Raw genomic sequence first — 23,126 nt, 5'->3', positions numbered from 1 at the left:
TCTCAGGTATCCCATCGCTTCGCGCAGGGTAGAGGAGGTGACCCAACCCTGTCGCTGCCCTGGCCCCGCCCCTCACGTTCCCGGCCCCGCCCCTCACGCCGCCAGCTGCCCGCGCCGCCGCAGTTTGCCGCCGCCCAGAGTGCCTGGGCTCCTGCGCGGTCCACGCCGCCCTTGATCCAGACACCGGCGCGGCTAGCCACGTGGACCGATTCCGGGCGCGCCGTACTCACGTGGTTCTAGCATCCGCTGGGGCTTGCTGCGTTTCCCGCTACTCTGTAATCACCCCGTCCTCTGAGCTCCGTTCCCATGGCGGCCCTGGTGTTGGAGGACGGGTCGGTCCTGCGGGGCCAGCCCTTTGGGGCCGCTGTGTCGACTGCCGGGGAAGTGGGTAAGCAAGTCCGGGCTGGCTGCCGACCTCATCCCACTCTCTGCTGCCCCTCTCTGCCCAGCCTGCCCTGCCCAGACCCCGCCATTTCCCCGCCTGCACACCCCCTCCCCCGCCATTCCCCAGCCCGACCCCTTTTATCCCTGACGGTCCGGGCAGCCTCCTCTGGGGCATTCTCGTCGCTCGGGGCAGTGCTCCGAAGAGTGCCCTGCCTAAGCCCCAGCTCTGCCTCTTTCTTGCAGTGTTTCAAACCGGTATGGTCGGCTACCCCGAGGCCCTCACTGACCCTTCCTACAAAGCACAGATCTTAGTGCTGACATATCCTCTGATTGGTAACTACGGCATCCCTCCAGATGAAGTGGATGAGTTCGGGCTCAGCAAGGTAGCCACATCCAGTGCTTTCACTACATTCCTTTTCAAATCAGTAATTGTTAACTGTTAGTGAAGGCACTGACATTCCGCTAGGCATTCTGGAGAAAGCAGGTACACACTAAAGTGATAAGACAGGCACTCTGCAGGGTTTGTTAGGTAACACCTTGAGAAGCACCGAGTGCTGGAGGCGAAGGTGAAGAGTCTGGGCTCTAGTAAGGAACCAGTGAAAATTTTTTAGCAGCAGAGTGATGTGATGGGAGCAGTGCTTTAAGAGTGCATAAATTAATGGGAAAGAGACTGGACACTAGGGTTACACCCTTCTCAGTGATGGCGGGTCACAGTTCACCTACCAAACCAATGAAGTTGATTATCATCTTCTAAACCTGCTTTCCTTACCTTGCCTCATTCTTTACCACTTTTCAGTAGAGTTCTTACATGTAGATACGAAACTCAGTTTCCTTCTCAGTGAGGTTTCTCCTATTCCTCCTCGTCTGGAATTTGGAAACTAAGTTGCCCTCTGAGAGTTCAAGTAATAAAAAAAAAAAATCAACACAAGTTAATTGTAGAGTAGCCATAGCCTCCAGCGTAGGATTCCTCAAAACTCACTTTGTCCTAATTCTAGGGTTACTGAGCCTTTAATTCTTAATATGCTTTCCCAATCACCCTGACACTTAGAAAAGGAAACTCTAGGAAAGAGACATGCTTGGTATTCCTGGAAGAACCATCCCTCATCACATAAATTCACTGCATTCTGTATAAATTCACTGCATTCTAGTTTATAATGCACTATCTTGGTTAATTGACGTAAGTCTTCAACTTTGTCAACTCTAGATACGATGTCAAAGTTGAGTTTATACCCTTGCAAAATTGAGGCCCTGACAGAACCAAGGTGAGTAAGGCCTCCTGGAGCCACCAGCCCACCACAGATGCTTTTGTAGCACATATGCTGTAAATGCACTTGTCCATGTGCAGACATGGAGGGTTCTGCCAAACTAGCCTTCAGATTACGTTCATCTTTCTTCAAACCTTCCACCACTAAGCAGATGTAGTTTAAATATGCCACTTTCTCCCAGATAAACAATCTGTTTCTCTACTTAGTTATTATAAGCTTATCTATCGAGTAGCAAATTTACATTGAGTAGCAAATTTACATTACCTTTTTTTTTTTATTTATTTTTTTAAATTTATTTTCGGCTGTGTTGGGTCTTCGTTGTTGCATGCGGGCTTTCTCTAGTTGCAGCAAGCGGGGGCTCCTCTTCATTGCGGTGCACAGGCTTCTCATTGTGGTGGCTTCTCTTGTTGCGGAGCACGGGCTCTAGGCCGTCGGGCTTCTGTAGTTGTGGCTCACGGGCTTAGTTGCTCTGCGGCATGAGGGATCTTCCCAGACCAGGGATCGAACCCTTGTCCCCTGCATTGGTAGGCAGATTCTTAACCACTGCGCCACCAGGGAAGCCGTACATTACCTTTTTTTTAAATGATAATCCCTTACGAAGTGGGGGTGGGTGGTGGTGGTATAATGCCTAGTATTGCACCCTGAACCTTTGTTTTTATTTAGTAAGGTATTGTGCCCTTGCCTATTCTACACTGTTTTTATCACACCCTGTGATTATGATCTTGTATTATCTACCTTACTTTGTTAATTTTCTGGTTCCCTAGGTAGCAAATTAACATTCTGAACACAGGACCTTGTCTTTTTTTATGCTCATGCTCCTCCCCCAGCATCTATTCTAATGCCTGGCACCAAGTGGGCCCTCAGTAAACGCTGACTACTATCATGTGTCAGGTACCTTGCTCTTGAGTTCATAGTTCTCTGATGAAGACATCTGGACACATTTGTAATACAATGGAAATAGCAAGTCAAGTAGAAACAAAGTGAACTTAGGTGAGCTCTAAGGAGGAGACAGAAGCTGCAGTGGGTGAGAATGGGGGTGACTTCATGGAAAAGGGGATAGAAGAAAAGGAAGGGAAAAGGAAAATGTCATTTCAATGACTAATCAGGCACCCCAGGCCCATGTGTTCAGTGTTTCATGCAGGTGACAGCATTGCTGATAAAAGGCAAAAGCACGAGGTGCTTGGCATGTTAAAGGAATGACAGGTCATTCAGTGTGGCTGAAGTACAGGGTCCATGGCCCTACAGGGAGGTGTGTGGCCCTGAGCTTCTCACACTCTCCTCCTCCCATCGACAGTGGTTTGAATCCTCGGGGATCCACGTGGCAGGACTGGTGGTAGGAGAGTGCTGCCCCACACCCAGCCACTGGAGTGCCAGCCGTACCCTGCACGAGTGGCTGCAGCAGCATGGCATACCTGGCCTACAAGGTATGGTGCAAGCACAGGGGTGTCTGAGTGGAGCACAGATACCCAGATGGAAAGAATCAAGGACTCTGTGGGCTCTTGGGACTTGAGTCCAAGATTGTGATACAATGTACCTGATCCGAAAGCTTTAGACTGGAGGCTGGAGCTGGGGGAAGGAACTGAGCTCTCCCTCAGATGGAAAATTTCAAACCTGCAAAAGGAGAGAATAGGATAATGAATCCCCAGCTTCATCAACTCAGGGCTAAACTTATTTCATCACCACTACTACAACTCCCAGATTATTTTGAAGCAAATCTCAGACATAATATCATTTCATCCACAGATAGTTCAATAGCTATGAAAAAAAAATCCTTGTAAAAACATGATCACAGTAACATTACTGTAACCTTTAAAAAATTAACAGTAATTCCTTAATATCAAATATACAAGGAATGTTTAAAATTTCTCCAATTTTCTGATTTTTTAAAAACTGTTTGTTTATTTGAATCTGGGTCTACACAAGGACTGTACATTGCATTTGGTTGATAATCTTTACTCTATGGGCCTTGTAACCTATTTGACACAAACAGTTGATTTTCCTTTAGCGTACCCCACAGTCTGCATTTTATTGATTACATTCCTGTATTGTCATTTAGAGTGTTCTTTTGTCCCTTGGTATTATTTTCTGTAAACAGATCTGGAGTGGTGGTTCAATTCAGATGTGATATTTGAGGGCAAGAGTACTTCATGGTAGGGTACTTCCAGCAGGATAGCCCGGGATTTTTGATGCCCATAGAACAGCTGTGTGTGACTCAGGCTCTGGAATGGAAGTCTAACGTCATGCGTGACTGCGTTGGGGAAGTGATCTCTCAGAGTCTGCTTGTTTGGGCAGGAGTGGACACTCGGGAGCTGACTAAGAAGTTGCGAGAGCAAGGGTCTCTGCTGGGAAAGCTGGTCCAGGATGGGACGGAGCCTTCAACCCTGCCCTTCTTGGACCCCAATGCCCGTGCCCTGGTGCCAGAGGTCTCCATTAAGGTACAGAGGTAGAGTGGGAGAGTATTCCAGACTAAGCACAGTAGTTATAGTCTGCCCATACTCGGGGGTGAACACTTGAGGGAGAACCAGAAGAGGCCTCCAAGGTAGGGATTGGTGTGCGCATATTATACCTACTAATCACAGCTGTCAACCGTCGCCCTTTATTCCTCAGGTTCCACGGGTATTCAATTCAGGGGGTACCCCTCGGATCCTTGCTTTGGACTGTGGCCTCAAGTATAATCAGATCCGATGCTTGTGCCAGCGTGGGGCAGAGGTCACTGTGGTACCTTGGGACCACGCATTAGACAGTCAGGGTGAGTAGCTTAGGTCTGTACAAGGTCACAGACAAACAGCATGGGTGGAAGATCTGGCCCTTGGTCCAGTTGCTGAAAGTCAAAATGAGCTGCAGGGAAGAAGGTGGCGATAAGGGTTTTTGCTCTAGTGGTGTTTCTCTCTAGTTGGACCACGGGTTTTGACATCATCTTTTCTGCCCACTCCAGAGTATGAGGGTCTCTTTCTGAGTAATGGCCCTGGCGACCCCGCCTCCTATCCCAGCGTGGTATCCACACTGAGCCGTGTCTTATCTGAACCGAACCCCCGACCTGTCTTTGGGATCTGCCTGGGACACCAGCTGTTGGCCTTAGCCATTGGGGCCAAGACTTACAAGATGAGGTGGGACTTGTGGGGAGAGGAAGTGCCCACACCACTGACATGAGGTGTGGGGAGTCTTGGGAATGGGAGTAGAGTTGGTGTTTATTAGTGTTGAAACAGGAGTGGGGGTTGGTGAGAATTGTGAGATCAGCAAGAGCTGGGTTTGGTACAGTAGTGAAGGGAGGGTGAAAGGGGCCTGTGACTCAGTACATTTCCATCTCCAGGTATGGGAACCGAGGCCATAACCAGCCATGCTTGCTGGTGGGCTCTGGGCGCTGCTTTCTAACATCCCAGAACCATGGGTTTGCTGTGGAAACAGACTCACTGCCAGCAAGCTGGCTTCCTCTTTTCACCAACGCCAATGATCACTCCAATGAAGGCATTGTACATGAGAGCCTGCCCTTCTTCAGGTGAGCCTGGGTGGTTCTGGCATGATGACTGGATCTGTACAGCTTTGAAGCCCACTGGGACTTGAAGATCAAAAAGTAAACCGCAGCAGTGGCCCCCGTCATCTTTCCCACTACCTACTTCCAAGGCTGCCAATGATGATGGCAATTTTCGTGATCCACTCTCTTCAACAGTGTCCAGTTTCACCCAGAGCACCAGGCTGGCCCTTCAGATATGGAACTTCTTTTTGATATTTTTCTGGACACTGTGAAAGAAGCCACCACCAGTAACCCTGGGGGCCAGACAGGTAAGCACTCGAGTAGAACTGGGTTGTGGATCTAAGAATGGGCTCCAGGAGAGGCATAAGATGGACCTGTCTCGGGAAACTGATAGGTGTTTGGGAGGTTAGGCGGGAGGGGTGGGAAGGCAGTCAGGCCAAGATGATTCATTTATGCTTCTTCTATTCAAAGGAACCCAGAATCACAAGTCCTGGCTTCTGGTCCTGCCTCTGCCACTCGTTAGAGGCATGACTTGTTCTTGATTCTTCTGTAAAGTGAGGGGTTAATCTAGATGACCTCTCGGGTCTCATTCAGCTCTAACATTATGTGACTTTCTTTGCCTCCATAGTTCGAGAGCGGCTGGCCGAGCGCCTCTGTCTCCCTGGGATTCCCACCCCAGGCTCTGGGCTTCCACCACCACGAAAGGTTCTGATTCTGGGCTCAGGGGGCCTCTCCATTGGCCAAGCCGGAGAGTTTGACTACTCAGGCTCCCAGGTAAAGCACGTGCGTCCCTGACCCTCTGGGTGTGTGGCCCTCAGGAGCAGATAGGGCTGAGGCATGAACATTAGTTGTAGGGAGGAAGTGACCCAGGAGATCTGGGGACCGTGCAGAAAGGTGAGGTGGTGAGGAACAGAAGTGGGTTTTTAGGGACTGAGAGTCCAGGGAGGGGAGAAGAGGAAGAGAAATACTGGTCTAAGACTGAAAATCTTGCTTCTGCATTCGAGGCCGATATGCCCTTTTTGTCCCCCTAGGCGATCAAGGCCCTGAAGGAGGAAAACATCCAGACGTTGCTGATCAACCCCAACATTGCCACCGTGCAGACCTCCCAGGGGCTGGCTGACAAGGTCTATTTCCTCCCAATAACACCTCACTACGTAACCCAGGTATGACTCGGGTGAGGCTAGGCTGAGGAGGGGACCCACGTGGGCAGGGGGATCCTGTGTCACTCTGGGTTTTTCCAAATTCTTTGATCCACTCCCTAACCCCAGGGTCTTAATGCCTATTATTCCTCTCTCCTCTCTCAGGTGATACGTAATGAGCGCCCAGATGGCGTGTTACTGACTTTTGGGGGCCAAACAGCTCTGAACTGTGGTGTGGAGCTGACCAAGGCTGGGGTGCTCGCTCGGTATGGGGTCCGGGTCCTGGGCACACCTGTGGAGACCATTGAGCTGACTGAGGATCGGCGCGCCTTCGCCTCCAGGATGGCCGAGATCGGAGAGCACGTGGCCCCCAGTGAGGCAGCAAACTCTCTTGAGCAGGTTTGAGGCACGGTTGGGGTAGACGGGTGTCGTTTCCTTGACACCGTATTCTCTCCGGGTCCAGGAGCCCTCTGCACGGCACGCGGTCAAGGCTTGATCCCATTTGTTTGTCTCTGCTCATTGCAGGCCCAGGCAGCTGCCGAGAGACTGGGGTACCCCGTGCTGGTGCGTGCAGCCTTTGCCCTGGGGGGCCTGGGCTCTGGCTTTGCCTCTAACAAAGAGGAGCTCTCTGCTCTCGTGGCCCCAGCTTTTGCCCATACCAGCCAAGTGCTGGTAGACAAGTCCCTGAAAGGATGGAAGGAGATTGAGTATGAGGTGGTGAGAGACACCTATGGCAACTGTGTCACGGTGAGTGACGGAGGAGGGGCGTAGCGTCAGGCAGTATGAGTTCTTGTGAGAGCCGGGGGTCCGGCTGACATCTTTGAGAGTTCGATGTCCCTCAGACCCAGGATGGGTGCGTCTCCAGAGGCAACAGGACCCTGGGATGCAGCCTCCTATCTCTCCTGACTCCCTTTGGCAGTGACCACTCTGGGACTCTCCCTTCACAGGTGTGTAACATGGAGAACCTAGATCCACTGGGCATCCACACTGGGGAGTCCATAGTGGTGGCTCCAAGCCAGACGCTGAATGACAGGGAGTACCAGCTGCTGCGGCAGACGGCCATCAAGGTGACTCAGCACCTTGGAATTGTTGGGGAGTGCAACGTGCAGTATGCCTTGAATCCTGAGTCTGAGCAGGTGAGGCTCTAGGCCGTGGAGCTGATACTGTAGCTGTTGGACCGCCTTCCATAATTTTGGGGCCTCGAGGCCAAGAGGCCCTTTAACCCTACAGACCCTGGAGTAGAAGCTGGGATTATCTTCGGTAGGTTTGGGCCTTGGGTTGGAGGATGCTGCTTTATTTTCCTGCCTTTCGGAGACCTTTCCTAGGCAGACCTTCTAGGCCAGTTATCTGGTAACTCTTTCTCTGTTCTCTGTCTTTGCAGTATTACATCATTGAAGTGAATGCCAGGCTCTCTCGCAGCTCCGCCCTGGCCAGTAAGGCCACAGGCTATCCACTGGCCTATGTGGCAGCCAAGCTGGCTTTGGGCATCTCTCTACCTGAACTCAGGTACAAGGGTTGGGGAGAGATCAGGGAGGAAAGGCGGTGGGGAGCTAAAAAAATCATTATGGGACAGGGAACATGGAAAGGACATTGTCTGGATGTGTGGGATGGAGAGAACTATCTGGAAGCTCACCATTTACATCTCCTGCTCTGTCCTTCTGGCACCCTCACCTGATGGCTCCCAGGAACTCGGTGACAGGGGGAACAGCAGCCTTTGAACCCAGTCTGGATTATTGTGTGGTGAAGATTCCTCGCTGGGACCTCAGCAAGTTCCTCCGCGTCAGCACAAAGATTGGGAGCTGCATGAAGAGTGTCGGTGAGAGACACATCCCAAGAGACCCCTCCCCAGATCACCTCATGGGGTCCCACATGTCCCAAGAATCTAGAATGTCATAGTCAGTTCCCTGGCATGATCTTTCAGCTCCTATATGAGCAGCTTCTTGGGAACACGGTTTCTCAGAACTAATAGGGATATTTCCAACTAAGATAGCAGTCCTCCTCAGGGGCAGGGATCAAAGGCATCTGGAAATCTGTCAGAATACACATGCTACCTCCACTCCCCAGATGGCATGTCAAAAATCTTGGGATGGGGTGATAGCCATCGGACTATCTCATTTCTCTCATGTTACAAACGAGTAAGTAGGTGCCCACAGAAGGAAAGTGTGTGCCTGAGTAAAGGGCGGAGCCAAGAACTGAAAACTAGATCCGTTGCTAGTTGCATATGTTCCTCTGTTTACGTTGCCTGTCATGGGTGAGACCAGTTCCATGAAACTCCACCCACGGCATTTCATGGCATTTTGCCCATGGCCTGGTCACTAGGCTGTTATTACCAGTGACAGCTTGTTCTCCATGCTCGTTTAAATACTGATTGCTTCAGGGAAACGATGACTGCTGTTTTCCTATGAACACCTCTAAGGCCAAGTCAACGCAGTGGCAGCCATGCTGAGCGTATCTCCTTCTCTGGGCACTTCCTGCCATGGTCACTAAATGAAATGTTTTTTAATACAATGTCTAAGATCAGAGCAGGACATCAGACACCTTTTCATAAAAACAGGGACACTTAGTAATGAATAATAAATGGGCATGATGGTCAGCCTCCAAGCAGTGGAGAGCATGCTGGGATTGAGTTAGTATGCTTCCTTATACTGACCCTTTAAATTGCCTTAGTTTGTCCTGCAAAGCATTTCCATTAAAACAAGCATGTGCGTGTACCAAAGTGCCACTAGCTAAGGATAATAGCATTTTACTGTGCTCCAAATTTCCATTAAGACAATAGTAGCCTTTAAACACGTAAGTCTAAGCTCAGATATGATTTCAGAACTTTTAGAAATCTTACAAGACTGCCAAGATGTTCCTTCTGGAGATGAATTTCTGTTATGTAAAAATTATAATAAACGTGGGAATGAAGCCATAAATTGTGGCTAAAAGAAGTGGATTGAAAATAGGACAATCAAAAATTGATTCCTAGATGAGACATTTAATTTTAAGTATCTTACATCTATTTGAGTGTTCTTGGAGTGTGATCTTCCATGGTAACTTTTTGTAACTTTTATTGTACAAGTAAGATACATGAATCATTGAGAAATTAGAAAAGATAGTTTAACCAAAGAAGAGTAATCACCTGTAATCTTGTCATACAGCGATTAATTTGGGGATATATATGATTCCAGGATTTTTCTAGGCTTGCATGTATGAGTGCATTGGGTTTCTCTTTTACCCAAGATAAAAACTTTTATAATATAACCACATTACAAAGGAATTGAACAAAATCACTCATCCACTTACTTAATATTACTGGTACCCTCTTGGCGTTTTTAAAATTTTTTTAAAGAAACAAATATTAGGATTGTAAACAGAAAAATACATTTGGTAAGGAATATTTGAAGACCCTAGGGTAAATTGTCAGAGGACATGAACAAAACTTTATAGAACAGGAAATCAATAAGCAGGGCTGGGGGGTGGGAGAAGTTCCCTCTTATTAGTAGTTAGAAATCTAGTTAAAATGAGATAATTATTTTTGCTTATTAGCAAAACTTGTTTTAAATGATTATACACACTTCTTAGAAGATTGGTTAAATTTATACTTTGTATTGTAAAGCGCAAACTTCTATAAAGCCACTAATACTTATCAAGGGCCAGAAGATTTATCTTACCTATTGCCCATGCACTTCTGGAAAGGTATCCTAAGGAGATAACCTAAAGCACGGAAAACATCACAGCCTCACTTAGAATGATGAACACATCAAAGCTAAATGTCTTACAGTAAGTGAGCAGTTACATTATGGTAAATCATATAGGAGTTCAACTGCTGGTAATAAAGTGACATAGAATGTGGGAACAAGCTTACCATGAGGGAAAAAGCAGGATAGAAGCTGTATGTCTACTATGATCATGTATAAAACATATTTGAAAAAAGTCCAGGAGGAAGTACTCTAAAGTGATAGTTGTAAATGTGATTAGCTCTGGATGGATTCATGGAGTAATGGGATCATCTTCCTGTTATCCAGACTTTTTAAAAGTTTTAAAGGGTGAGCCAGATCCCAGATGGTGTCATCACAATATGAATAAAGCAAACCAAATAACTGGATAACCCATCAGGGATGTGGGGCCTCTGTGGTAAAACTGCAACATGTTCCAGTATCCACATGCCCATTTTAGGCATTTTAGTTTCACTTCACTAAGAAACACAAAACATGAAAATGGTAGGAAGAAGAGGTGCAAGTGTAAGATTCTCAATGAAACACCATAAATCCCACCACTGTGGGACTTGACTGTAAACTGCAGACATTCTGGGGATTTCCCTGGCCGTCCAGCATCCAGGGGTTAAGACTCCAAGCTTCCACTGCAGGGGGTGTGGGTTCGATCCCTGGTTGGGCAACTAAGATCCTGCATGCCACAAGCTGAGGCCAAAAAAAAAAACAAAACAACTACAGACATTCTGGGCAGCATGCCCCCAGCTGCCTCTGCCCTCTGGCCCTCAGTCCTCACATGGTATCCCTCCAGGTGAGGTCATGGGCATTGGGCGTTCTTTTGAGGAGGCCTTCCAGAAGGCTCTGCGCATGGTGGATGAGAACTGCGTGGGCTTTGATCACACAGTCAAGCCCGTCAGTGATATGGTAAGCGGCTCCCCTTCCCCTGGCAGTACCCTCAGAACAGACCCTGCTTCTCTCTGTCCCCAGCCCCTGAGCTTGTTACCAGTAATACTAGCACCAGTCACTTGTGGACCTTTGCTATGTTTTCACTTTGCTGAGAATTCAGTGATTTCATTTCTCATTTTTCATTATTATGAGGACGTATCACGAGATTTGTTTCTACAGATGAGGAAACGGAGGCTTAGCTTGTCTGCCCTCTCCCCGTTAGGAGTTGGAGACTCCAACAGACAAGCGCATCTTTGTGGTGGCAGCTGCCCTGTGGGCTGGCTACTCGGTGGATCGCCTGTATGAACTTACTCGCATCGACCGCTGGTTCTTGCACCGAATGAAGCGGATCGTAGCACACACCCAGCTGCTGGAGCAACACCGTGGACAGTCTTTGCCCCTACACCTGCTGCAGCAGGCCAAGCGCCTCGGCTTCTCAGACAAGCAGATTGCCCTCGCAGTTCTCAGGTCAGGGATGGCGGGGAGGGCCTCGGGCTGAGAAGTGTGGGGCAGAGAACCTTCGTACCAGTGAGGGGCCCTCAGAGGGGAGGGTGTGGGGAGCTTTGGAGGCCTCTGACCTTCGTCCCTGGGAATTTTCCTCTCTGATCCCTGCCTGGGATCTCCGCCCTCTACTTGGTCCATACCCCACTCCCAGGGCCTATGTTTCTGACCCTTCTTCTTTAGCACAGAGCTGGCTGTTCGCAAGCTGCGTCAGGAACTGGGGATCTGCCCAGCGGTGAAGCAGATTGACACAGTTGCAGCTGAATGGCCAGCCCAGACAAATTACTTGTACCTGACATACTGGGGCACCACCCATGACCTCAGCTTTCGAACGCCTCATGTCCTGGTCCTGGGCTCTGGCGTCTACCGTATCGGCTCCAGCGTCGAGTTTGACTGGTGTGCTGTGGGCTGCATCCAGCAGCTCCGAAAGGTCCAAGAGCTAGTCTTTCATATGGTTTTTTCTGCTGTTCTAATCAGCTTTGGCAGCTGCCTTCCATCCGCACTCAATCCTGGCACTTTCTAGTCATTGCTGCACCTTACATCTATCACAGGGCTTTGGGTTGGGGGGGTCCCCTTAGGCCATCCTGTGCCTCACATGTGGTTCCTCTCCAGAACTCTGTATCTGCTTTTCCGATACCTTCATTGCTGGTCTTACTTCCCTCCCAAGGCAGCCGTCCTGTACAGCAATTTCAGAGACAGCTGAGGCGGTACTCTCTGAAGTACTGCTTTGGCTTTACTTTCTCGGTGCTCTTCTTCCCACCTAATTGCTGAATGTCATTCCCCTCGCTGTGGCAGATGGGGTATAAAACCATCATGGTGAACTACAACCCAGAAACAGTCAGCACCGACTATGACATGTGTGACCGACTCTACTTCGATGAGATCTCTTTTGAGGTGAGACGGATGAAGGCTGCCTGTTAGCCTGGGAGGCCAGTCAAGTAGGAGTGGCTGACGGACCCAAGACTGTTAGAAACTTGTGGGGTTTGAGGGGAAGTGGGTGAAGGATGAAGAGCAGTGAGCAAGAAGGCTCAGACCCCTGACCCTGTCTGCTACCGACACCTGTTTCTCCTCCTGCACCGTAGGTGGTGATGGACATCTATGAGCTAGAGAACCCTGAAGGCGTGATCCTGTCCATGGGCGGGCAGCTGCCTAACAACATGGCCATGGCTTTGCATCGGCAACAGTGCCGGGTGCTGGGCACCTCCCCTGAAGCCATCGACTCAGCTGAGAACCGTTTTAAGTTCTCCCGGCTCCTGGACACCATTGGTATCAGCCAGCCTCAGTGGAGGGAGCTTAGTGACCTAGAGGTGGGCTGGGGCCTGGTGGGGGGCTGGAGGCTGGATGATGTCACGGGTGAGTGTGAGCAACCCAGCTAAGCTCCCTTTGCCCTTAGTCTGCTCGCCAGTTCTGCCAGACCGTGGGGTACCCCTGTGTCGTGCGCCCCTCCTATGTGCTAAGTGGTGCTGCTATGAATGTGGCTTACACCGATGGGGACCTGGAGCGCTTCCTGAGCAGTGCGGCAGCTGTCTCCAAGGAGCACCCCGTGGTCATCTCCAAGTTCATCCAGGAGGCCAAGGTGGGAGGCTGCAGACAAGTCTCGGCAGGCAGGCTCCCAGCCTCGGAGGCGACTCCCCTCTCTGGTCCTACAGAAGTCTGTAGGCACAGTGGGCTGGGTAGGATGGGTTGTGCCAGGGCTCTTAAAGGAAGGGAAGCTTCCTGCGGGGGCAAGTGGGAGAAGAAAATGGCCCTTGCTCTACATCACATTGCCCTGCACGCCGCCCGCCCCCCACCCCCCCACAACTAGGAGATTGATGTGGACGCTGTGGCCTGTGATGGTGTGGTGGCAGCCATCGCCATCTCCGAGCACGTGGAGAACGCAGGTGTGCATTCAGGTGATGCCACGCTGGTGACCCCGCCGCAGGACATCACTGCCAAAACCCTGGAGCGGATCAAAGCCATCGTGCACGCTGTGGGCCAGGAGCTGCAGGTCACAGGACCCTTCAATCTGCAGCTCATTGCCAAGGTAGTAAGAGGGGGCTAAAGGCAGGGACCAGAGGTCCGTGGTGCCTCCTTGTTCTGTGCTGGCCCTGGTGCCAGGGAGCCCTCATTGGAGGAGGAAAGCTGGAGGGGCAGGGTCACAGCTCAAGCCCACAGTATTGTCAGGGTTTGTAGCAGTCACCCTGCCCCCTGTCCCGGGTTGATGACCCACAGAATGATGAGTGAGGGGAAGAGCCAAGGTCACTGGGGTGGTGTCACAAGTCCACCTGTGGAAGGCCCGACCAATCCCTCTCTGCCCAGGACGACCAGCTGAAAGTCATTGAATGCAACGTGCGTGTCTCTCGCTCCTTCCCCTTCGTCTCCAAGACACTGGGTGTGGACCTAGTAGCCTTGGCCACACGGGTCATCATGGGGGAAGAAGTGGAGCCTGTGGGGCTCATGACTGGCTCTGGAGTCGTGGGAGTAAAGGTAAGGAGGATTGAAGCCCGAGGTTAGCAGTCAGCGGGGAGGCGAATAGCGGAGGGAGTTCATCTCCTGCGCAAGCTGTATGTCAGTCGACGTATAAACCAAGCACCTCCTGTGGGCAAGGCCTTCCTGGGCTGTCAGGGCAATAAGATGGTCTTTGTCCCTTAGGAGCTTCCCCTCTAGTGATGGGAGGCAAGAGAAGTCGGGTCCAAAAACAGCTTGTTTGTAGAACAATGTGTGATAAACCTGCATAGTAGAGATAAAAACAAAACGCTAAAGGAGGTGCAACTTCCAGAGAGGGTGGTGACCCTCAAGAAGGCTCAAGAAAAGAAGTGGCATTTGGCATGAGCCTTGGAGGACGGTCAGGATGTGACATTTGAGATTGGCCGAGCTTGTTGAGGAAGTGTTCCAAGGCCGGGGAGTAGCCTCGTGGAGACCGAGGGGAGCCGAGCGTGTTTGGGAAGCAGCTGATGATTGGTGGGTTCACGTGGAGCAGCACAGGGAAGGCTCACCCCGCTGCCTGGAGGAGGCCAAGAGAGGGGATTGAGGCCACCCCACTGGTGCAGGATATGGGCCCCTCACGCCTGGGCCTCACTCACCTCCTGCTCTCTCAGGTGCCCCAGTTCTCGTTCTCCCGCCTGGCGGGTGCTGACGTGGTGCTGGGTGTGGAGATGACCAGTACCGGGGAAGTGGCTGGCTTTGGGGAGAGCCGCTGTGAGGCCTACCTCAAGGCCATGCTAAGCACTGGCTTTAAGATCCCCAAGAAGAACATCTTGCTGACCATTGGCAGCTATAAGGTACAGAATCCGGGGGGTGCCTGAAGCTGGGGGGACAGATGGCCTTGGCTCCCTGGGCCAGGGCTGACCTTGAAGTGGAAGACGGGGGAAACACAGCCTCATCCTCCTTCTCGGTTCAGAACAAAAGTGAGCTGCTCCCAACTGTGCGACTGCTGGAGAGCCTGGGCTACAGCCTCTACGCCAGCCTGGGCACTGCTGACTTCTATACAGAGCACGGTGTCAAGGTATGGGCTGCTCCCGCCCTACCCCACGCTGCCCGCTCTCCAAGGTGTGAGAGCACCCAGGAATTCTCTCCCTGTTCCCCTGCTTCTCTTGTCATTGTACAAGTTATATATTCCATGTAGAGCAGTAGAACATACAGAGAAGCAAAGAGAAAAAAAGAATTCCCTCATGATCTCCCCACCATTGTTGACATTTTGGCATGTTTCCTTCCAGAATTTTATCTTTCTGTGTGACGTGTGGGCTCATACCACAGAGTCCTTGGTAACCATAGTGTAGATACCTTTCTTGTCAAGAAAAATGCTTTGCCTGTAGCAAAGAGGGGTAGCCTGGTCTCCGTCCTCCTCATGGGCTCCTGGGCCGCCTCTCCTCCCTTCAGCTTGGCCTTCCTGGCCCCTGCCAGGCTCAAGTTGGCCCCGACCTTGTCTTTGGGCCACAGGTAACGGCGGTGGACTGGCACTTTGAAGAAGCAGTGGATGGAGAGAGTCCACCACAGCGAAGCATCCTGGAGCAGCTCGCTGAGAAAAACTTCGAGCTAGTGATTAACCTGTCCATGCGCGGGGCCGGGGGCCGGCGTCTCTCTTCCTTCGTCACCAAGGGCTACCGTACCCGGCGCCTGGCCGCTGACTTCTCCGTGCCCCTCATCATCGATATCAAGTGCACCAAACTGTTTGTGGAGGTGACTGACACCTGGGTGCCAGGAAGGGGGCGGCCAGTGTCAGTGGGGGAGGAGGGAGAAGTGAGCGTGCCCTGGGGCTGGGAAACCTCAGTATGAAACAGCCATGCTAGTAATCAAGCTTTGTGGCTGCAGAGAGAGAAGGTGGGTATAGAGAGGCAGAAGCCTGCTTTATGGGAAAACCCAATCCCTATCTGCACCTCCCAGGCTGCCCTTAAGTCAAAGCTGACCGTGGTTTCCACCTTGCAGGCCCTAGGACAGATTGGGCCAGCCCCTCCTTTGAAGGTGCATGTTGACTGCATGACCTCCCAGAAGCTCGTGCGGCTACCTGGTAAGTGCATCTCTTGAGAGAACCTGGCTTCTGGACACTGGTAGAAGCTGGCATGGACCCTGGGTGCAGCAAAGGATGGCCGTGGGGCCCACTCTGCCCTGGAGTGTACAGAGTGGGGAGGGCCCAGAATCTTCCTCACTCTAAGCTCTTTTATTCCTCCATCCACGATGCCCTTGACGAACCTCACCACCTCTCACTCGTATCAGTCGCTGCTTATCTTCCTGCCACCCCAGTTCACCTCCTTGATGCCCTTCGTGTCTCGGAATCTTCCTCTAATCTGCTGCCTCCGTGTTCTCCCAGGATTGATTGATGTCCACGTGCACCTGCGGGAACCAGGGGGGACACACAAGGAGGACTTTGCCTCAGGCACAGCGGCTGCCCTGGCCGGGGGCATCACCATGGTGTGTGCCATGCCTAATACCCGGCCCCCCATCATCGATGCCCCTGCTCTGGCCCTGGCACAGAAGGTGAGCCCTTGTTCTGCTGCTTCCTGGTGACCCACATGCCCCCACCAACCTCCCCGACCTCCCTGAACCCTGCTCCCTCTGCCCCTCCCCAGGGGCCCAGGCCACGCATGGGTGCCAAGCTGGCACCGGTGCTGAGGGGCCTAATCTCAAATGTACCCTCTCCAGCTGGCAGAGGCCGGCGCCCGCTGTGACTATGCCTTATTCCTCGGAGCTTCGTCGGAAAACGCAGGGACCCTGGGTGCTGTGGCTGGGTCTGCTGCAGGGCTGAAGCTCTACCTCAACGAGACCTTCTCTGAGCTGCGGCTGGACAGTGTGGCCCAGTGGATGGAGGTAGGGGTGGGCAGGTGAGAGGAGGCAGCCAACCAGTACCTCCTGGCCTGAGGGCCCCGCACAGTGGGCTGGCAGCAGTGAGAGTTAGGAGCTCCGTGAGGGCTTGGGCTCTGCACGGTCCCAGAATGTTCTTCCTGCCCCCAGCACTTCGAGACGTGGCCGTCCCACCTCCCCATTGTGGCCCACGCAGAGCGGCAGAGTGTCGCCGCCGTCCTCATGGTGGCACAGCTGACCCAGCGCTCGGTACACATCTGTCACGTGGCGCGGAAGGAAGAGGTGAGAGCCCAGCAGAGGTGCCCCTGTTGCTTTCCCAGTAACTCCAGGTGATCAGGGTAGTCCTTGGGGGCAGGAGAGGGGCAGGGGACGAGCAGGGGAGCCTGGAGCCCGTACCCAGCACATCTGCCCCATGACTTTCCGAGAGGGGAGGTTGGCTGCGGGGACTTTGCAGGGTGGGGCCTGGAGGGAGGCCTCCTCGAGGTCTCCCTGCTCTCCCCCAGATCCTGCTGATTAAAGCCGCAAAGGCACGGGGGCTGCCGGTGACGTGTGAGGTGGCGCCCCACCATCTGTTCCTGAGCCGCGATGACCTGGAGCGCCTGGGGCCCGGGAAGGGGGAGGTTCGGCCTGAGCTTGGCTCCCGGCAGGACGTGGAAGCCCTATGGGAGAACATGGCCGTCATCGACTGCTTTGCCTCCGACCATGGTGAGAGGGCCCAGGCCGAACCCCCTCTGCCCAGGCGGGCTCGTGCCCCATCCTCACGGGCAAGGACCTTGGGCTCCATGAAGATTGGGCCTTGATCTGGGTAGGATCCCAGCCTCTAATACAGTTCCTGGTCTGTCATAGGTGCTTGATAAATATTTACTGAAAGAACGAATGAGCAAATGAGGAAACTGTAAATGAGAGAATGTGGGTGAAAGGTGTGGGCGCCCAAAGTTGACAGCAGTCCCAGTTTCCCTACCTTCTGATTCCCAGAAAAAATTAGCATCGGGGCTGGTAGTGAGGCACCATCCTGGTGGCGTGCGTGACCTCTCGTGGGTGGAGGCGATTGGTCCCGGGGGTCATGCTCTCTTCTCCCAGCCCCCCACGCCGTGGAGGAGAAGTGTGGGCCCCAGCCACCCCCCGGCTTCCCGGGGCTGGAGACCATGCTGCCCTTGCTGCTGACGGCAGTGAGCGAGGGCCGGCTCAGCCTGGACGACCTGCTGCAGCGGCTGCACCACAACCCGCGGCGCATCTTCCACCTGCCCCCCCAGGAGGACACCTACGTGGAGGTGTGGGGATGAGGCCCGGGGGGCAGGGGCTCTCCAGCCCTGGGAGCTGTTCCACGCTGCAGCCCGTGCCCGGCATAACCCGTGACTCTGGCAGGTGGATCTGGAGCACGAATGGACCGTCCCCAACCACATGCCCTTCTCCAAGGCCCACTGGACACCCTTTGAAGGGCAGAAGGTGAAAGGCACCGTCCGCCGTGTGGTCCTGCGAGGAGAGGTTGCCTATATTGATGGGCAGGTATGTGTGTGGCCCATGCCCGGACCGGTCGTGACCCGCTCGTGCTATTCTCCTCCCCGCCCCAGCACATCTCTGTGGTCCCACCACCCGTTCAACTGTCCTGGGTGCGGGTGGGTGCAGGTCCCCAGGGCATTCTTTTCTTCTCGCTGGCTTCCACCCCTTTAGGACCCCGGTCTGGCTCATTTGCCCGCCCCTGCCTTCTGTCCGCAGGTGCTGGTGCCGCCGGGCTATGGACAGGATGTACGCAAGTGGCCGCAGGGGGCTGTTCCCCAGCTCACGCCCTCGGCCCCGGCCGCCAGTGAGCTAACCACGGTATCCGTGCTGCTTTGGGCTGGGGCGGGGGTGGGGGTGGGGGGGTACAGTCAGGGGCGAGGCTAACAGCATAAACATTTTCATTGGTGGTTCGGGGCGGTGGAACGTTCGTCACTTAACACTTAAAATCCTCACCACCTGCCCCCTCTACTGCAAAACACAGAATTAACTCTCAGTTTAGGAGTCTTCCCACAGGAAACACAAACCCATTATTAACCCAACCAGAGAGACGTCTCGGAGAGGCCAGTGGGCCCGCGCCTCTTGAGGGCAGCCCAGTGGGAGGCGGGGCTGAGGGGACATGATGGAGGTAGAATCCTAGCAGACAGGGAGCAGTTTGGCTTTTCTTGAGGGATTGAATTTGAGGAGGGTCAGGTCAGTACCCAGTGTTGTCTCTCCAGACCCCGGAGAGGCCCCGCCGGGGCATCCCAGCGCTTCCCGATGGCCGCTTCCACCTGCCGCCCCGAATCCACCGAGCCTCTGACCCAGGTTTGCCAGGTAAGAGGAAGGTCCTATGACGTGGAGGGTGGGGCCACCTGGACTTAGAGACGTGTCGGGATGGGCTCCTCTCCCCCGCAGTGTCCCCGGTGGGCTGAGGCTGGGGGCTTTGTGGCCTAGGAACTGTCCCAGCACCCCCCAGCACCTCACCTCTGTCCACTTACCTTGTCCTTCCTGCTGCCCTCTGACCTGCTGTGCCCCCCTTTGCCTAAATCAGCCCGCCCAGCATGAGGGAGGCATCCCACGGCATCTTCTCACAGGCCCTTTTTTGTTGTGGGCAGCTGTGTTCCTCCGCCTGGGAGCTGGGATCCCATGGGGCAGCAGAGCGTGGGGTAAATCCAGGTTGTTGGTTGGTGTGAGCCTGGCCGTTCCCCCTGCCTAGGATCCTTCTGCCAACTGGGAGGGTCCCGGGAGGGCACCACTGATCACATACAACAGCCCCTGTGGGAAATCACGTGTCCGTGCCCAGAGCTGCCAGTCTCTCCTGCCCTCACCTAACCTGCTTTAGCTGCTGTGGTGTGAGTTGGTTTAACACAGACACTGTGATCCGGAGTCCTGGGGAAGCGGGGGCTCTTCACACACCTCAGCCACGGGCTTACATCTGTCCTGTTGCCCTCTTTGTAGCTGAGGAGCCAAAGGAGAAGACCTCCCGGAAGGCAGCTGAGCCAGGTGAGAGACTCCCCAGAACACGCGCTCACCTTGGGGACCTCTCTGATCTGGCCTGGGTAGGAGGAACCCTCTGACCAGCCTCTTCTGCCCCGTCCCTCACTCTGCAGAGCTCATGGGAACCCTTGATGGCACCTGCTACCCTCCACCACCAGTACCTAGACAGGCGTCGCCCCAGAACCTGGGGACCCCTGGCCTGCTGCACCCCCAGACCTCACCCCTGCTGCACTCATTAGTGGGCCAACATATCCTGTCTGTCCAGCAGTTCACCAAGGATCAGGTGCCTGGGGGAGGGAGGAGGGCGATACCCAGAGCTTAGAGGATCTGGAGAGCTGGGGCTAGGACCTCTGGGGGCCACCGCCTTTCCAGCTGACTTGGGATCTTTCTTAGATGTCTCACCTGTTCAATGTGGCACACACGCTGCGCATGATGGTGCAGAAGGAGCGGAGCCTCGACATTCTCAAGGTCAGGGTCAGGGCTGTGGGCTGGGGATCCAGGCCCGTGTCAGCAGGGCTGTGCAGTGGTCAGAGAGGTCTCCCTCCCCCGCCATAGGTCCCCTCGTATGAGTCCACACCCTCCATAGGTAAGCCCTACTCTGGGAGGTCCTGCTTCTCTAGGCCGCCCCCATGTTTGCCCTCCTCTGGTCAGTATTCAGCTGACTTGCGAGGCCCTGAGCACCAGCACACAGGCCCGCTAATCTGGTCACTTGGTTGGTGCTGATGTATTCGTGGGAGAGAAGTCTAGGGTATTTCCTTCTCTCCCAGAGAATGAATGTCTCGTTCAGACTCTTAACAATGGCTTTTTGGAGGCAGACCTTTAGCTCAGAGTGACACTACGGTGGAAATGTCAAGGCTACAACAGGTCATGGGAAGGTTTGGGGGAAAGGGTTCTAGCACCCCTCTTGCGTAAGTTGGGGAGGCAGGCATCAGCCCACGCACTCCCCAAGATGAACACGTGTGTGCACACATGACTCCCGCCTCCCCCAGGGGAAGGTGATGGCCTCCATGTTCTACGAGGTGAGCACGCGGACCAGCAGCTCCTTTGCAGCAGCCATGGCCCGGCTGGGGGGCGCCGTGCTCAGCTTCTCAGAAGCCACGTCCTCCGTCCAGAAGGGTGAATCCCTGGCTGACTCGGTGCAGACCATGAGCTGCTACGCCGACGTCGTGGTGCTGCGGCACCCCCAGCCCGGCGCAGTGGAGGTGAGGCCGGCCTGTGTGCCGGGGCAGGACTGATGTGGCTGGACCCAGGGACACAAGGGCCCTCCTGCCCACACTTCCTGTGACTGCCGGTCTCAGTCGGGCCAGATGGGTGCGGGGACGCAGGAGGAGTGGGACTGCGGCAGGGAGTGGGGGTCCCTGAGACGCAGAAGACAGGATTCTCCTTCCTTGTCCCCATGTTCACAGCTGGCAGCCAAGCACTGCCGGAGGCCAGTGATCAATGCCGGGGATGGGGTCGGAGAGCATCCCACCCAGGCCTTGCTGGACATCTTCACCATCCGGGAGGAGCTTGGGACGGTCAACGGCATGACGGTGAGGGTGGTGGCAGGGGTTGGAGGCCTGCCTGGTGTTGGTCTGGAGAGGGGGACAGTTGGGAGGTGGTTTCTGCATTTCAGGGCATGTTGCCTGCATTCTGAGGCCTACATTCTGGTCCTGAGGCCGAGAGCTTTAAAATGGGGGTGGGGGTGTGCTCAGTCTGGGGGCCATCTTGGTGACCGGCTTCCTCCCCAGATCACAATGGTTGGGGACCTGAAGCACGGACGCACGGTGCATTCACTGGCCTGCCTGCTCACCCAGTATCGCGTCAGCCTGCGCTACGTGGCGCCTCCCAGCCTGCGCATGCCCCCCAACGTGCGGGCTTTCGTGGCGTCCCGCGGCACCAAGCAGGTCAGGCCCTGGGAGCCCGTGGGGGACCTGGGTTGGGCAGTCAGCGCCGGCACCACGTTCACCCTGGCCGGGCCTCACCCTCCAGGAGGAATTTGAGAGCATTGAGGAGGCGCTGCCCGACACTGACGTGCTCTACATGACTCGCATCCAGAAGGAGCGCTTCGGCTCTACCCAGGAGTATGAAGCTGTGAGCACGGGGGTTGAGGAGAAGCCAGGGCCGGAGCTGCTGGACATGCAGGGAGGCTGGGTCCCTTGCTGGCGACAACTGAGTGCGAGGACCGGGGGGTGGAACCCAGGCTCGTGGGCTCATAGCCACGCCTGCCCGGAGGTGCTAACGGGGCCCCTCTCTGCTTCGCAGTGCTTTGGCCAGTTCATCCTCACTCCCCACATCATGACCCGGGCCAAGAAGAAGATGGTGGTGATGCACCCAATGCCCCGAGTCAATGAGATAAGGTGACATGGCATCAAAATTGAGGATATGCTTGGGGGCGGGGGTCTGGCTCTGGGAGTGCACTCAGTCCTGTTCAGGCTGTCTTGGGCCACATGGTAACTCTTCCTTCTCTTGCAGTGTGGAGGTGGACTCGGACCCCCGAGCAGCCTACTTCCGGCAGGCGGAGAATGGCATGTACATCCGCATGGCTCTGTTAGCCACCGTGCTCGGCCGCTTCTAGGGCCCGACTCCTCAGCCTCTTCTCAGGCCCGGCTGCTGGGCATGGAATCCGGTGCCCTCCACGGAGGCAGCACACTTAGTAGATGCTCTGGGGCATCCAGATAGGTCATGTGCTCATACGCACACACATGTGGACCACGCTTCAGACGCTGGACTGGACTGGAGCTGTCTAGCATGGGGGTGGGGCCTCAGATGCTGGGGCCCGCTCGGCCCCGTCTCCCTTATTGCACCTGAAATCTCTACTGTTACTTTTCCACTGACTTAGTAAAACAGCTGAGCTGCCTCTGGTTCTTGCTTCCTTGCATGTATCCTGGCTTCAGCAGAGGATGTTAAGTGTAATAGGCAGAGCTTTCTTCTAGAAGACGAGAATAGTTTCCCAAATACGAGAGCAGCCTTGCCGGGCAGGCTCACGTTCTGGCCAGGGGGGCAGCCAGTCCCCCGTTTTCAGAGTGGTGGCTCTTTGGGGTTCTGGGCAGGAACGCGCCATTCTGTTGGTGCTCTCTGCGGCCTGCGCTACACTGATACGTGTCCAGCCCTCCTTCCTCAATCCAGGTGCGTGAGTCGTGGGGAAGGGAGGGCTGAGCATCTGCGTCCTGCTAGTGGTGTTCGCTATCCCGTAGGCCTTTCCTCTCCTCTGGGTAGTCCTCTCCTCAGTGGCTGAGGTGGCCACTGCATCCTCAAAACCTCGCTTGGAGTTCTCCAGCTGCCCTTACTGGGAGGAGCCCCTCCTTCCTGCTCTCCCTGGGAGACTGCCTCACTGGATTTTTCAGCCTGGACTAGGGTAAGGGGGGCTGAGGAGCACTGTCGCTTGGGAACCCTGGGCTAGGGGGCTGAGGTGGAGTAGCTCAGGTACCTTTGCAGGTTAGGGCTTCTGTGGATCATTCAAAGTGTGTGAGCTATTCCATTTCATGAACTTTAG

At 54.2% G+C, this 23,126-nt stretch overlaps 1 protein-coding gene across 3 annotated transcripts; it reads left to right on the top strand.

Annotated features, from left to right (window-relative positions):
- CAD (carbamoyl-phosphate synthetase 2, aspartate transcarbamylase, and dihydroorotase) lies at positions 1-22,490 on the top strand. Of its 3 annotated transcripts, XM_059893382.1 has the most exons (45): positions 43-388; positions 628-767; positions 2,944-3,073; positions 3,942-4,084; positions 4,257-4,398; positions 4,585-4,756; positions 4,960-5,145; positions 5,317-5,429; positions 5,750-5,895; positions 6,153-6,284; positions 6,426-6,659; positions 6,786-7,007; positions 7,208-7,396; positions 7,642-7,766; positions 7,946-8,076; positions 10,764-10,876; positions 11,121-11,365; positions 11,582-11,828; positions 12,194-12,292; positions 12,481-12,705; positions 12,792-12,974; positions 13,203-13,421; positions 13,697-13,864; positions 14,476-14,658; positions 14,778-14,882; positions 15,317-15,556; positions 15,803-15,884; positions 16,185-16,351; positions 16,517-16,681; positions 16,826-16,957; positions 17,179-17,380; positions 17,756-17,946; positions 18,041-18,181; positions 18,392-18,493; positions 18,892-18,988; positions 19,270-19,320; positions 19,613-19,657; positions 19,765-19,934; positions 20,045-20,119; positions 20,641-20,853; positions 21,058-21,183; positions 21,382-21,537; positions 21,623-21,724; positions 21,896-21,990; positions 22,106-22,490. In XM_059893382.1, exons 1-45 carry the CDS (start codon positions 307-309, stop codon positions 22,206-22,208), a joined length of 6,729 nt encoding a protein of 2,242 aa, XP_059749365.1. In that variant the 5' UTR covers positions 43-306; the 3' UTR covers positions 22,209-22,490. The 3 variants fall into 3 exon arrangements, with proteins under 3 accessions (XP_059749367.1, XP_059749365.1, XP_059749366.1); XM_059893383.1 differs by lacking the exon at positions 19,270-19,320; XM_059893384.1 differs by lacking the exons at positions 19,270-19,320; positions 19,613-19,657; positions 19,765-19,934; ... (5 more) ...; positions 21,896-21,990; positions 22,106-22,490 and adding an exon at positions 19,206-19,265 and having other exon boundaries at positions 1-388.
- Positions 22,491-23,126: the final 636 nt, after the last annotated feature.

Source organism: Balaenoptera ricei, chromosome 13 (genome assembly GCF_028023285.1).
Source record: "Balaenoptera ricei isolate mBalRic1 chromosome 13, mBalRic1.hap2, whole genome shotgun sequence".
Taxonomy (NCBI): domain Eukaryota; kingdom Metazoa; phylum Chordata; class Mammalia; order Artiodactyla; family Balaenopteridae; genus Balaenoptera; species Balaenoptera ricei.
The sequence above is the reverse complement of the archived record's forward strand: the minus strand, read 5'-3'. Positions and strand labels throughout refer to the sequence as shown.

Coding starts and splice junctions, on each gene's coding strand:
- CAD (XM_059893382.1), top strand. CDS start 307: ATGGCGGCCCTGGTGTTGGAGGACGGGTCGGTCCTGCGGGGCCAGCCC. Junction 19,935..20,044: donor AGCAGTTCACCAAGGATCAG/GTGCCTGGGGGA, acceptor GATCTTTCTTAG/ATGTCTCACCTGTTCAATGT. Junction 21,184..21,381: donor GGACGGTCAACGGCATGACG/GTGAGGGTGGTG, acceptor CTTCCTCCCCAG/ATCACAATGGTTGGGGACCT.